The sequence below is a fragment of the Sorex fumeus genome, unplaced genomic scaffold (genome assembly GCF_029834395.1).
Source record: "Sorex fumeus unplaced genomic scaffold, SorFum_2.1 ptg000007l, whole genome shotgun sequence".
In the NCBI taxonomy this organism is placed as follows: domain Eukaryota; kingdom Metazoa; phylum Chordata; class Mammalia; order Eulipotyphla; family Soricidae; genus Sorex; species Sorex fumeus.
In genome coordinates this window covers 12,086,414-12,101,852 of record NW_026606064.1, presented here as the reverse complement: position 1 = coordinate 12,101,852, position 15,439 = coordinate 12,086,414, and the positions used below count along the sequence as shown (strand labels likewise).

The following is a 15,439-nucleotide window of genomic DNA, read 5'->3' as shown; positions in this document are numbered from 1 at the left end:
GTTATCTCCATAGAAAAATCGAACCGTTGTCATTCTTGGATGTTTCACACTTGCTGATATTGCAGTAAAAGAAATTAGTCGGGGGTGGGGGGTGGGGGGCTAAATACTACAGTGGATAGGGCACTTGCCTTGCACGCAACAGACCCAAGGTTTGATCCCCAGAACCGCACCTGGTCCCTCAAGCCCAGCCAGGAGTGATCCAAGAGCTCCATGGGTGTGGCCCAAGACCAAATCCAAAAATTTAGTCACGCTGATTTCTTCCCCTCACAGTTGATACTCCTCCTGTTTTGATGAGTAATCAAGTTGAACTTGATTCATTTCTCCTTTTATTTTTTTTATTTTTTAAGAGCAGCAATTTCCACTATAAAGTAACAAGCAGTTTCCTAGCAGTTGCGTTTGTCATCACCTGGGGAAAGAGGAAGTTACTGCGGTTCATTTTCTGGCACTGATTTTAGTGTCTCCTTTCCAAGAGTTTAATATCGAATTTGAGCTTAGACTGCCACAACAAAATGCCATAAACAGGTGGCTTATGCAACGTTCTCCTCGTCCGCGCAGTTCCGGAGGCTGAAGTCCAGGATCAGAGTGCCAGCAGGGGAGGGTACTGCCAGGGCTCGCTCTCTCCCTGCCTTGCTTCAACCTGTGTCCTGCCGTCCTCTCTAGTGGCAAAAAAAGAAGAAACCAAACTCTTGACTCCTCTTTTTCTTTCCTTCACCCACCCCAAGGGCTGGAGCAATAGCACAGTGGGTAGGGCATTTGTCTTGCACCTGGCTGTCCCAAGTTCGATTCCTCAGCCCCTCTTGGAGAGCCCAGCAAGCTACCAAGAGTATCTCGCCCGCACAGCAAAGCCTGGCAAGCTACCCGTGACGTATTCAATATGCCAAACACGGTAACAACAAGTCTCACAATGAAGACTTTACTGGGCCCACTTGAGCAAATCAATGAACAATGGGAGGACAGTGCACAGTGCTACCCACCCCAGGGCCGGAGCCACAGCTGGCATTGCTCAGAGATTATTCCTGGCTCTGAGCTCAGAGATCAGTCACACCTGGTGAGACTCAGGGGGACCAGATGGGGTGCCAGGGATCGAACCCAGTCATGGACGTGCAAGGCAAGTGCCCTGTCCGCTATACTTTCACTCCCACCCCTCTGGTGTCTCCTCTTAGCAGGGCACGAATCCCATTCGCCCAGCCACATGGTCTCACCTAAGCCTGATACCCTCCCCAAACCCATCCTTGATTATTGTCAGTCTGGGGTAGGGCTTTAGCATCAGGATGTGCAGGACATAAAACTCAGCCTACAGCACCCGTCTCGCTGAGAGCTGAAGTACAAACACAAGGGAATAGACAGTGTAGAACAATGGCAGATCTTTGGCGTTGGATTACGAAACCAAGATTACCAAAGCAGGGCCGGAGGAGAAGAGGGAGGTGATGAAGAGGTGGACCAGGGGTGACATGAGGACAGTGGAGGTGGGGTGGCACAGCAGCTGTACGCAAGAACAATAAAGGTTTGAGCGCTATTAGAGGCATGTTACCTTCGTTACAACAATAAGCAAACAAAAGTTGGATGGAAAGAAGGGGCTAAGTCTTGTCTCGAAGCTTGATATGTATTCTGAGATTACAGGGTTTAGATAAATACAAATAGCAATTGTCACTCAGGAAAAAAAAAAAGGAAGAATTTACATGCACATCTGTTTTTATTCATCACCATTATGCCTGAAACTCAGTGGGTGTTTATAATACATTTTCTGTTGCTATAAAAAAAATTCCCACTCTTGGGCTGCACAGATCGCCCAGTGGGTTAGGCACTTTGCCTAGCAAGTGGCTGGCTCAATTTCGATCCCCAGTGCCACAGATGGTCCCCACAAGCCCCCGAGAGTAAGCACCGAGCACCACCCCCACCCTCCCGGTCCGGTCTTGAGACAGAAATAACCAAAGAAACAGAAAAAAACAGCAATACAAAATTCCACAATACTAGTTGTTTTAAAAAATAACAATTCTTTTAATAGAAGTGTCAATCTGAAGATGAGACCGCAGACTTCCAGGAGCTGGAATCCGGGGACGGCAGTCCTCGGTCTGCAGGCGTTAGGGCCGAGCCCGTTTCCTTGACCAGAGTTGGTGTGGAAAAGCTGCCCCTGTCATTGGCTCTTCACGTCCTCTCGTACATCTAGTGACATGCATTGGCTCTTCACGTCCTCTCATTGTGCATCTAGTGACACGGCATCTCTCTTAAAAAGTCTTAGTCCTTTTTAGTCCTCTTAGTCCTCTCTGACTTTCCTCTTCCACTTTTTGGAGGAGGTTTGTTTGGGGGACCACACCCCGTGGTGTCAAGGGCTTACTCCTGGCTCTGCTCTCTGGATCATTCCTTGGTGCGCTTAGGAGACCCTATGCAGTATGAGGGGATCCGTCAGGGCCAGGCACGTGCAGAACAAGTGCCTTCCCCGCCCTTCTCTCAGGTCCGTGTGTGTGTGTGTGTGTGTGTGTGTGTGTGTGTGTGTGTGTGTTGGGGGCCACACGTGCTGTGCTCAAGGCCTGCTAGCCTGCTCCTGGCTCTGCTCTCAGGGATCACTTCTTGCAGGTTTGGGAACTGTACCCCAGCAAACCCAGCAAGCGCCCCACCCACTGTACTATTGCTCTGGCCCCACGGTCCCTCCACTTTTAAGGATCTTTGAAACCTTTGGGCCCACTTGAGTAAAGTAGGCTATCGTCAGCCTTAATTAAGGGACTGTAAATAGCAATCTTGATTCTCATCAACTGCCTTAATTCCCTTTCGACACGTAACGCAACACACTTGCGCTCTGGGAATTAGAGCCTGGACATCTCGGTCAGGCGCTGTTCAGTGAATATCTGCTGCTAGAATGAGAGTCACTTCTGAGTCATGTTTAAAATATCTCCAGCTGAGCAGCTGAATTTTTTTGATCTCTCTAGGAGTATATTAAGTATATAACTGGGAAGTATCAAAGTGATGTCAAAGTGTCTGTGATTCTTGTCCTGATCCAGCTTTTCGTTTTTCTTTCCTTGTCCAATTGTAAATTGCTTTCTTTATTCAGTAAGTTACTTCTATCTTTCCTTGTGACATAAAGTGAAGCCTGGGTAAAAGATATCAACTGGTTGATATATGGAAACTAGAATTCTGGGGGTGCACGTAAGTTAGTGTGCATGAATGTCAATGTGAAAGTCTGTCCATCTACAAAGTGCTTTTGTGTTTAGAATACCTATGTAAGTAAGAGTAGACCAATATCCAATTAAAAGGAAAGTGTAGAATGAGGGGCCGGAGTGATAGTACAGAGGGTAGGGCATTTGCCTGGCACGTGGCCCACCTGTGTTCTGTCTCTGGCATCCCATATAGTCCCCAGAGCACTGCCAGGAATAATTCCTGAGTGCAGAGTCAGGAGTAACCCCTGAGCATCGCCAGTGTGACCCCAAATCAAAAACAACAAATTGTAGAATGATAGCAGTTTTATAAGAAGAGAAGTTCATTTGTTGCCTGTGTTGAAAAATGGTGAACAACTTGCATATCAGTTAGAAAAAGGATGACTACTTAATATGAATGTTCTCATAAAATTGACTACAACCTACCATGTTCACATCTAGATTACAGCAATATAGTATATATCAAATGCCAAGATACTTTATGAGGGTTTTAAGTACTTACACTTCTGTCTTCCAAAAACTACGAACATGGAAAAAATGAGCTCTAGTTGAGGGATAAAGACCACTGTAGCACTGTCCTCCCGTTGTTCATCGATTTGCTCGAGCGGGCCCAGTAACGTCTCCATTGTGACAATTGTTACTGTGTTTGGCATATCGAATACGTCATGGGTAGCTTGCCAGGCTTTGCCATGCGGGCAGGATACTCTCAGTAGCTTGCCAGGCTCTCTGAGAGGGGCGGAGGAATAGAACTGGGCTCAGCCGGTCTGGCTGCATGCAAAGCAAATGCCACTAAAAAGAGAAAAAATTACTTAATGGTCAGGGTTCAGAATTTTTTTGTAAAGCTTTTTTTATTACAAAATTATTTTGTTTTATTAAAACTGTTTTAATAATAAATGGGGTCAGAGAAATAATAGAGGGTTTAAGGCACTTGGCTCACAATGTGACTCGCCCCAGCCAATCCTTGGCACCACACAAGCCCCTTGAGTATTGCTGGGAGTGACCCTATGAGCACAGAGCCAGGAGTACCTCCAAAGCACTGCTATGTGTGGCCCAAACCTTTCTCTCCCCCAAAATAATAAGAGCCAAGAGAGGGAAGAATACTCTGATAGAGATTGGTTCCTTTAAATATTTACCATTCTTGAAATGATCAGTATCTAAAAGCAGGTATCTCAGAAGGCGAAATTTCAGGTCTTTTTAACCTTTTTTCACTTTGTGGTCCAGCACCCCTCCCACTTTCTGTTGTGTTTTGTTTTGTTGCTATGCTCGGGGGTGCTCAGGGCTTACTCCTGGTGCTGGTCAGTGGTACTCCTGGCTCTGCTCAGGGGAACATTCAGAGTACGGAGGACGAAACCTCCATGCAAGGCAAGTTCAGTACCTCTCCCCAGCCCCTGTTCTTACAGTAGTGGATATACTTAGCCGACAGTCAGGAAATTTGTATTTCTTAGTGGTGCTTTGTTAGGAATAGGTGACTTAAGGGCATAGAGGACTGACTGCCTGTGAGCAACTTGACTGCTCAGAAATCAATCGCCACTGCTAACTGGAGCCTTGGTTTAGTTGGACAAAACGTAGTTTTAGAGAAGCTTTAGACTGTGGCTAGCCTATGTTTCAGTATTTGCCCTGGGACTCAAAATATTTCACATTGTTTCGTAGACTGGCAAACTAAAATTTTTGTTTTGTTTCTCTGGGCCATGCCTGGCATTGCTCAGGACTTTCTCCTGACTTCATGCTCAGGGATCACTTCTGGAGGTGTTTGGGGGACTCTCTGAGGTGCCCGGGATCAAACCTGGATCAGCAACATGCAAGGCAAACGCCTGACCCGCCATACCCTCTCTCTAGACTCCAAAAATATTTTTAGTTATCGGTATGTCCCAATTAATATCCCAGTTTTGTGAAAAAAGATTGATGGAATCAGTTTCTGTTCAATTCATTATAGTTGCTTTCCCTACCCTACCCACGTGACTGCTATGAAAAGAAAATTGAAGTTTTTCCAGCCCTTATTGAGATAAACCTAGCATTTTGCTTATAGACCTTTGATAGTTCTGATTGTTTGATGGAAGGAATTTGTAGCTCAGATAGTCAAATAGGAACCTCACTGCTATGTGACTGTGACTGTCACATCAGGGCCCAGCTTTACTCTCAAGCCAAGGGGTCATTAAAGGGTCATTCTTAAAAGCAAGCCTTTGGGAGCTGGTCATTATCCATGGCGATATAATAATTACGTAGTTAATTGTGGCCATGAAAGCATGAGTGAACAGGACCCCGGACTGGCTTTTCTGAGATGGTGTGGAATAAGTAAAGACCCCCCAGTGAGTTTGGCCTGTGGTCACTCAGCATTGTCCGGTTGTTATCATGAAAGCTACCATCCAACATTATTCATCTTGTCATTATGCCCTCTTTTAAAAATAGCCCTTTGAAAACATTCGCCAAGTTGTAAAGAGCAAAGCTATCTTGTATTTAAGAACTAGCCCCTCACCTCCCTTTCCCCCAATAAAAAGCTAGCTCTAAAATCCGTTCATTGAACTGAACTAACTAATGGTAGTTTCTTAGCAGCTGCAAAACAAATTTCGTTCTCACAGTAGAATTTCCTGGAGGGCTGACCTTTAGTTTGACAGTGGGGCACGGCAGAATAGTAGGAGTTTCATCTCTCACCCCTAGGCTCTCTGAAAGCCAGAAGCTAAGTGTGTGTGTATGTGAGAGAATTTTTCCGTTATTGTCAGGGTGTTTTGTGTACACGATAGATGACTTTTTGAAGTGCGGTTGTACAGAGTAAAAGTGTAGATTTATCCTCTTAATCCCTCTTCCCAAACAAAGCCACTGCAAACCAATTCCATTTATGCATGTTCAGACACGTGTATACCTGTAAAAATACCTGTAATTTTTTAAAGCAAAAATAGCATAAGTATACTTGTTACTCTTGTTTGTAGCTGACTGTACGTTGCGAATGCCTTTCTATACCATTGATCATGTTTTCTGTATCCCATTCCACCCTACTGCATTTCCCTGTGCCCAGACTGATCAAGTTCAGGTTGTTTCTCATTCCTTTTGCAGCTGATTATGTTGTGAGCATATGTGTAAATACTTTACTTAAGAATGTCTATGGCATAGTTTCCCAAAGTTTAATGCAGCTAGATCAAAGGGTGTGTACTGTAGACAGTTTTTCTTGTCATGTGTTGTCAAATGACCCTCCAAACCAGAAGAAAATGTTTAAACTGGCAGCCAGTGTGTGAAAAACCTTTTTTTCCCCTTACATCTTGCCTATGCAGTTATTTATTTATCATTCATTAAACATGAGTTGTAATTACAAAATTTATCTCGAGATTATTTTTTTCTTTGAGGTATGGCTTCTGCAATTTAAAAATAGGTGTTTTAGAATATTCTTTTATTGCTTCTATTTTTAGGACATAGAGACAGACAGCCCCCTTGTGATTTTGCAATACTTTACTTAAACACTGGATTATGAAGTTGTTCATAATACAGTTTCATGTGTTCAGTGTTCTAACACCAGTTCCACACCAGTATGACCTTCCCTCCCTCCACTTTTTTATTTTTCTTGCTGTTTGGGTTACACCTGGTAATGCTCAGAGGTTCCTTCTGGCTCTGCACTCAGGAATTTCTGGAGGTGCTCGGGGAAACATGGGATGCTGGGATGGAACCCAGGTCCTGGATTGGCTGTGTGCAAGGCAAATGCCCTACACCTGCTATACTATCGCTCCGGCCCCTTCCCTCCACTTTTGCCCACCTCGTTTCCCACCCACTGCCCAATTCCCCAAACCTGCCCCCTCAGCAGGCACAAAATCATTTTATATTTGCTTGTTACAACAAAATGGCTGATTGAGTCATCAAAAAGTACTTCAGTAAAAGAAAATTCGTGAAAATTGTTGTCATGTAGTGGGGTCATCAAATTGTTGAGGGTTTACTAGCTGTTTGTTGCTCGTTGAGCCTTCTGTGTTATTTTTGTTTTTCCTTATTGAGCTGTCATTGTCATTGTCCCGTTGTTCATCAGTTTCTCGAGCGGGCCCAGTAGTGGGCCCAACAAGTTGTGAGACTTGTTGTTACTGTGTTTGGCATATCGGAATACATAAAGGGTAGCTTGCCAGGCTTTGCTGTGCAGGCGAAATATTCTCGGTAGCTTGCCGGCCTCTCCGAGAGGGGCGGAGGAATCAAACCTGGGCCAACCAGGTCAGCTGTGTACAAAGCAAACGCTCTACCCGCTGTGCTTATTGAGCTAAGTTTCTTTATATACTACTTTCCCATCTAATTTGGTGTGTTCCTAGTGGGCTGTCAGTCTGGTGGAATCTGGAGGAGTCATGATCTGGAAACCTCAGGATCTGGGCTGATGAGTTTATGTGGTGGAAGCCGTGGGAGGAGGTTTATGTGGTGGAAGCTGTGGGAGGTGGGTGTGGCTGCCAGGGCTTCCAGAAGTATGGGGACTGAGGGAGGCAGTCCACCCCTACTCTGAGAAGATCCCAGAGTTTTCACTCGGAAAACCCGTATGCCTGGAATTTTCATCAGTTGGACAGCTCGGCAGAGATCAGCCAGGTGACAGTGATGTTGGGCCCTTGGCATGGCAGCGGCTGTGGGGTGTGGGCGCAGCCGCCCAGGCTTCGACAAAGCGAGGACTCATCCCACCCACCCCACCCCCCTCCCAGGAGCGCCACAGAGTTTTCAGCCCAAAGACCGGTGTCCCCATGAACTTTAGCAGCACGGCTTGCATCTCGTCCCAGATTCATGAAGCTGGGCCAATGAGTCACTGTAGCCGCAGGGAGCCAGGGCTGCTGGCTCTCGCTACCCTGTCTGTGGTTGACTGCAGGAACGGATGTCCTCACTCTCTACCGAACATTCCGCTGAGTATTTCCCCTATGACCAGCAAGTCATAGCGACTTCATCTGCATCAGGAGCCTGCCCTTTCCGGTTGGAGCTCTAGGCACGGTCATTGAACCTGTCATTCTCTTGGCTGAAACTCACCTGTGGTCACTTTTGAAACACCTCTTGAATTTTACTGAGTGTTTAGTACTTGAATTTTATCGAATAGTGGCGGTTGAAGTAATGTTAAATAGATAGTCGAAAAAAAGTAAACTGTTAACTGATGAGTGTTCATGAAAACTGAGCTTTCTTGCTTGCTTACTTGTAGGTGGACTCCCCAATGAACTTGAAGCATCCCCATGACTTAGTGATATTAATGAGACAAGAATCAACAGTTAACTACCTCAAAGAATTGGAGGTGAGACACCCGGGCATGGGAACCACTGTCACAGTCAAAGGAAAATTAAAGACTATTATTTTTTATGTCTGACTTTCCGCTTTTGTAGAAATAAGTTATTTAGCTCATATTTTAAAAAAAAATAGTAAGAGGGTGTGAGTGGCCATAGAGTGCATGTGTGCGGGCCTGATTTATTCCCCGGCATTGCAAATAAAAACGGAGGAGAGAATGGGAGATTGAAGAGACAGTGAGAATCTTGTCAGAGTGACTGTTAAAGCCAAAAGGACAAGAGACTGTACCAGCTCAGAACTTTGCATGATTTGTGACTCACTGTGTCCTTGAATTAAATTTACTTTTTTTAAGTTTGTCTGTCAAATATATAGAGGGATAAATAAGTATATTCTTGCAAGGAAAGTGTAACGTGTGAAAAGGAAGAGTGGTTTTAATATCCTATAAAATGTCATTTTTGTTCATTCTCATATAGTAAAAACTAAGGCCTTGATATTGTGTGCTTTTATGATTAAACTGGAGGACTTTAAATCACTGTTTTACCTTGAAAACTTGACATTGTTATTAGTCCAATAAACGGACTTCTTTGTTTCCATCACCGTTTCCATAGACTGGTTTTGCTTAGTAGCTAGCACTGTTGGCTATTTGGGGGAAGGAGGCCACATCCAGTGGTGCTCAGGGTTTGCTTTGGGTTCCGCAGGCAGAGATCCCTCCTTGTGGTACTGGGGGATCATCTGCCATGTGAGGGTCAAGCCAGGTCCAGCCTCATCCCGTATGGGATGCCAGGGATGGAACCTGGGTAGACCAAGTGCAAGGCAAGCACCCTTCCCACTGTCGTGTCACTCCGACCCTGTATCCATGGTCACTGCGGTAGCATTTACATCCACCAGATTAACTGAGGGTATTATTTGGAGCCCTTGTCTTCTGTCATAGAGGATTCTTTCGTTTAACTTTCTTTTGTTATCCGTGGTGTCTTGATCTAGAATTACTAGGGAAATATGTTCTTAATTTTCTTTCAGAAGCAATTAGTTGCTCAGAAGATTCACATAGAAGAGAATGAAGACAGAGATACAGGGCTGGAGCAGAGACACAATAAGGAGGACCCAGACTGCATCAAGGCCAAGGTGCCCTTAGGAGACCTGGACCTATATGACGGCACGTACATCACTCTGGAGAGCAAAGACATCAGGTGAGGAGAAGCTTTCCAAGCGCAAACTCCGGGTTTTACTCCCGGACCTTCCTCAGATTGTTAAGAAATCATTTCTCTAGTGATAACAAACTTTCCAGGTATATACTCTATCTAGGGGTCAGAGAGATAGTACAGTGGGTAGGGCGTTTGCCTTGCTAGTGACTGGCCCGGGTTCAATCCCAGCACCCCAGATGGTTCCCTGAGCACCTCCAGGAGGAATCCTGAGCACAGTCAGGTGAGACCCAGAAGCCAACAGCAACAAATCAGCTCCACAAATACATACTGTGTGTAGCATTCTTACAGATTTGTTGAAAGAAATATTGCAGTTGAACATTGGTGCTGTTGTGGCAACATGATTACAATAGTGTCAACATTTATGCTTTGGTGTACAATGATTTTGCACTTCCACCATCATCAAAATGTCAGAAGCCTTCCAACTCCATCTTAATGTCATGTGTTATCTACCCGATCTCTTCCCACCTCACAACTCTCCCTGATAACCACAGTTCTGTTGTCAGAACCCAAGGGTTTGTCATCATTGGCCATTTTTTTGAAATTTTATTATCATAAAGTTGTTCACAATAAATGATTACATTCACTATTTCAACACCAATCCCACCACCATTACACCTTCCCACCACCAGAATTTTGAAGTTCCCGCCACCATTCAAGTCTGCCCCACAGGCAGATGCTAGATAATTTATTCTGAATCGCTTGCTATGAATACTACAGGATGTCTGTAAGGGTCTATCTCAATGATTCAACAACACCACCACCACCAACAAAAATATTTACATACATATACATATATATACATGTATATATAGTTGTTGTTGAATCATTGAGATAGACCCTTACAGATATCCTATACTATCCTATACGTGTGTGTGTGTGTGTGTGTGTCTGTCTGTCTGTCTGTCTGTGTCTGTGTCTGACTTACCGCACAGCCGCAAAAGCAGCCTCACTCTGCTGGGATCATAAAAATTTAAATAATTGTGGTCCAGCGCCATCCCTGCAGCGAGCTGCTCGGTTCCGAGATTCAGATTCATATGTGAGTCTCATCATTGGCCATTGTCCCTTCCCTTTCTATATATATATTTTTTTAATATACCACGTATGACTAATGTCATCCAGCATTTGTCTTCCTTCCTCTGACTTATTTTGCTGAACATGACCTCCTTTTATTACATCCATGTTATAGCAAAAGGCTATGTATCATCTTTTCTTAAAGCTTTATATATATATGTGTGTGTGTGTGTATATATATATATATATATATATTGCATATCACTGTTACTGTCACTGTCCTCCCGTTGTTCATCTATTTGCTCAAGCGGGCCCAGTAACGTCTCCATTGTGAGACTTGTTGTTACTGTGTTTGGCATATAGAATACGTCACGGGTAGCTTGCCAGGCTTTGCTGCACAGTCGAGGTATTCTCGGTAGCTTGCCGGGCTCTCCGAGAGAGGGGTGGAGGAATCGAACCCAGGTCAGTTGGGTTGGCCGCGTGCAAGGCAAATGCCCTACCACTGTGCTGTTGCTATGTATATTTATATTCATTGTGTGTGTGTATATATATACATTAATGTTTTTATCTGCTCATCTGTCAATCATTTGGGTTATTGCTGGGTCTTGGCCATTATAAATAGTACTGCAGTGAATGAGCATAGATGTCCAGGTATCTCTTTGAGTTCATGTATTTTTGTGTTCTTGGGATAAATACCACAGAATAGAATTGCTAAGTCAGATGAGAGTTCAAGTTCTAACATTTTTTGCTTGGGGAAGGGTTTGGGCCACACCTGGTGGTGCTTACTCCTGGCTCTGTGCTAGGGAATCACTCCTGGCAGTGCTTCGGGACCATGTATTTTGAAAAGTCTCCGTACTATTTTCAGAGAGCCTGACCCAGTAAATGGGCCCCCTGACAGTGAGTGCGGGTTCCCCACCAGCACTTGTTGCTTCCAGGCTGTCATATGTGCCCATTCTCACTCTTACCAGGCAATGATCATTGCCAAAAAAAAAAAAAAAAAAACACTGGAGGTGGTGGGGGGAGGGTCCAGATCTTAACGGTCTGTGACGTAACAACCATTTTCTTCTGGTTTTGTTGGTTTGGGGCCACACCTGTCTGTGCTCAGGAATTACTTGTGGGGGACTCAGGGGACTGTATGGGGTGCCAGGGATCAAACCCCAGTTGGCCATGTGCCAAGCAAGTAACTGAAGCTCGGCCCTTACTAATTTCTTCCTAACTCTTGATCTTTCTCTAATGTGAACTCCCGACATTTTTCACTCTAGTGATGGCTGAGAAAGGTACAAATGTCGATCAGTAGCACTGTAGCACGGTCCTGCCATTGTTCATTGATTTGCTCGAGCAGGCACCAGCAATGTCTCTCACAAATTGTGAGACTTGTTACTGTTTTTGGCATATCGAATATGTCACAGGGAGCTTGTCAGGCTTTGCCGTGCGGGCAAGATACTCTCGGTAGCTTGCCTGGCTCTCCAAGAGGGGCGAAGGAATCAAACCGGGTCGACCGCGTGCAAGGCTAATGCCCTATCTGCTGTGCCATCGCTCCAGCCCATCAATCGGTATTGGTGGTAAAGTTGAGGTTGCTGTCGTGTAGGTCAGGGAAATAGTTGACCTTCCTTTACCTTTAATTCATTCATTGCTTGCTTCTCGCTCCCAGCCCTGAAGATTATATAGACACAGAGTCTCCTGTCCCTCCCGATCCTGAGCAACCTGACTGCACTAAAATCCTAGAGCTCCCATATAGTATTCATGCCTTTCAGCACCTGAGAGTAAGTAGAAAAACTTGAGAGATTTATGTGTTCTCCTTCTAGCCTCTTGCTTCTAAATGTTCTTTTTTCTTTCTTCTGTCTTCCAGCATTTTTACAAATTTGCAAACAACTATGTCTTAAAACTCTTGCTGAATAATTCAAAGTATATATACACGTAAATGTATGCAATTTGTGAAATAAATGTTGCCTGGTTACTTACGATCTTTTATGACTGTTTGGTTTTTTTATTGTTGTTGTCGTCCCCCCCACCCCACCCCACCTCCTCTCTTAGGGCGTACAAGAAAGAGTGAATCTTTCTGCACCTTTATTACCGAAAGAAGATCCGATCTTCACGTATTTATCTAAGCGATTAGGAAGGAGTATAGACGACATAGGTCACCTCATTCATGAAGGTTTACAGAAGGTAAGTCATGGTGACTTTCAGAACCAGGGACTGTGAAAAGTAGATCTCTTAGGCTCGCCCTTGCGCACAGGGCTCGCTCTCCCTTGAACACGTGTCTCGCTTCTGTCTGTTGTTCTGCCTTTTTCCACTCCAGAGGAGCCCGAGTTCTCTCTCAAACACACACGAGAGAGAACCCCTGTCCCCTCCCCTCATGTCTAAGTAAGTTTCAATAAAAAACTATCTTGCTTCACCAAAATAAATAAAATGGAAAGTCGATCTTTTTATCTCTGAAAATACCTACCTATCTTGTTTCTGTCGTGAGAATGATTCAGAATCATGATTTATGATTATATTGTTATAAACTGAGTCATTCAAAGCCTAGGTCCTCCTTACCAGTAAGGGACGCCAACAAGTTTCCCAGAAATGACTTCATGAGGACCAGAGAGAGAGAGAGATTAGGGAGTAAAGCTCTGTGGGTGGCCCACCCGTTTGATCCCCAGGGCCCTGTGGTCTCTGCACAGAGCCAGGAGTAGCCCCTGATTCACTGCTGACTATTGCCCAAAGCACCCCCTCCGAAATAATAACTACTTCATAGAAAAAAACAAATTATAGTTCAATATAAGGAGCAGGGTTTTGGGGTGGGGATGTTGTGTGTGTATTGTTGACTTTTTTTTTTTTTTTTAAGCTAAACCCAGCAAGCAGTGCTTGAGGCCCTGCCTTGCTGGCTCCTAGATTATATATGATTCACAGGAAAGAAAATGCCTTTGGTACATTTTAGCATCTTTGGTATATTTATGCAATACATAATCACTGTTCTCTGAACAAGCACAAGAATCACCAGCAGTAGTAATACCTTGTGATTTTCCTTTAAGGCAACAGCCACTTTAAAAAAAAAAAAAAATTGGGGGCTGGAGAGTCTAAAAGGATTAAGGCACTTGCCTTGCAGGCTGGTGCCATCCAGCACCACCAGGGGTCACTCCTGAGCACTACTGAGCCCGGAATACTTCTTAGCCAGGTGGCCCAAATTTCCAAAAAATTAATTAAATGATTACAATGAGATAAAGATGTCGGGAATTTTGTAACAGGACCCAAGAATTTAAAAATAACGTCCTGCAAAATAGGACTCTAATACCCAAGAAGAGCCGAGATAAGTACCCGGAGGTTTGCTCCATGGCTTGGAGGCCAGCCACACATGCTAGGGAAAAAGGCAGCTCAGATAAAGAAGGGAGCACCAAATAAAGGGTGTTGGGAGGATCCTCCCAGGATGGGAGAAGCATGCTGAAAGTAGACTATAGACCAAACATGATTGCCACTCAATGCCTCTTTTGCAAACCACAACACCCAAAAGGAGAAAGAGAAGAGAGGGGAATGCCCTGCCACAGAGGCAGGGTGGGATGGGGGAGTTGGGGGGTGGGAAGGATACTGGGATCCATGGTGGTGGAAAATGGGCACTGGTGGAGGGATGGATACTCGATCATTGTATAATTGAAACTCAAGCACAAAAATTTGTAAGTCTGCTATACTCATGGTGTTTCACTAATAAAATTTTTTTTTAAAAAATCGTTCTGGGTAATGAAGGGAATTCAGAAACATATTTTGCCCTGCTCTGTGTCAAAGTAGCACCATAAGCTGCATGCTGGTTTCTAAGCAGTATTACAGCCAGAGTCATTCTGACATTTATGTAATAAAAGGACACTACCTTTCGCTGTGCTTGATTGTCTTTTTGTCTGTTGAAACCTCTAGAACTCTTCCTCCTGGGTTCTGTATAATATGGCTTCATTTTATTGGAGAATTAAGAATGAGCCATACCAGGTCGTGGAATGTGCCATGAGAGCTCTTCACTTCTCATCCAGGTACGCCGCCCCACCCCACCGCCACGCCCATTCTGGGCCCCCCCTAATGTGCCACATAACTCAGGACTGTGAAGGAAGATTCCTTTAACAGTCTGTAAGACACAGCATTGAGTTATGCTTTCTCTCCCCATTATCCCCGGGCAAAGGAATTCTTCCCGTCATAAAAAATGATAGCTGTCAAAGTGTTCAAAGGGATATAACCCCACAGTATGCTTATACTTTCCAGTAAGAGGGATGGGGGAAAATATATAATACAGATTCTCCCTGATTTACTTGAAACTTGAATGCAGTTCCCGTCCCTGGAGAAATTATTATAAATATTTTAAAATCAGATCGGAGCCAGAATAGCTTTTTAAAATTAGTGTGTGCCACCCGTCACTTTTGCTGCAAGCCGTGTTGCGCTCGGGTTTGAGTAAGTGCCATCTCAGCAGTGTATAAATGAGACACTGGGAATTCTTCTCCTTTCCCCGTCTGGGAGGCTGCTCAGTCATTTTCCTGAACCAGTGACTTGGAAAGTCCTATCCCCCGCGTGGGGCATGTGTCGCCGTCTCGGAGCCTGAGCTTCTTTCCTATCCCCACCTCCTCTCCCAGGCACAATAAAGACATCGCCCTGGTGAACCTGGCCAACGTGCTGCATCGAGCGCATTTCTCTGCCGATGCTGCCGTCGTGGTCCATGCGGCTCTGGACGACAGCGACTTCTTCACCAGCTATTACACTCTGGGAAACATCTACGCAGTGAGTGCAGCGCGCTTCCTTGTCAGGAGCTAGACTAGCTGCTACTCTGTTCATTCTCTCTCCCTCCTCCCTCTCCCCCCACCCTCCCTTCCTCTCTTTATCTCTTCATCCTTCCCACCCCCCCTCCACCTC

The 15,439-nt window shown here is 44.8% G+C and overlaps 1 protein-coding gene across 2 annotated transcripts in view; it reads left to right on the top strand.

The window, feature by feature from the left end:
* The window catches only part of TTC17 (tetratricopeptide repeat domain 17), a 119,687-nt gene that overhangs the window by 14,913 nt on the left and 89,335 nt on the right, over positions 1–15,439 (top strand). For both annotated transcript variants that reach the window (XM_056133254.1, XM_056133245.1), the window contains exons 2-7: positions 8,281–8,370; positions 9,378–9,547; positions 12,225–12,336; positions 12,608–12,739; positions 14,462–14,571; positions 15,163–15,307. In XM_056133254.1, coding sequence (XP_055989229.1) covers positions 8,281–8,370; positions 9,378–9,547; positions 12,225–12,336; positions 12,608–12,739; positions 14,462–14,571; positions 15,163–15,307 — 759 coding nt within the window. The remainder of the gene's footprint in view (positions 1–8,280; positions 8,371–9,377; positions 9,548–12,224; positions 12,337–12,607; positions 12,740–14,461; positions 14,572–15,162; positions 15,308–15,439) is intronic.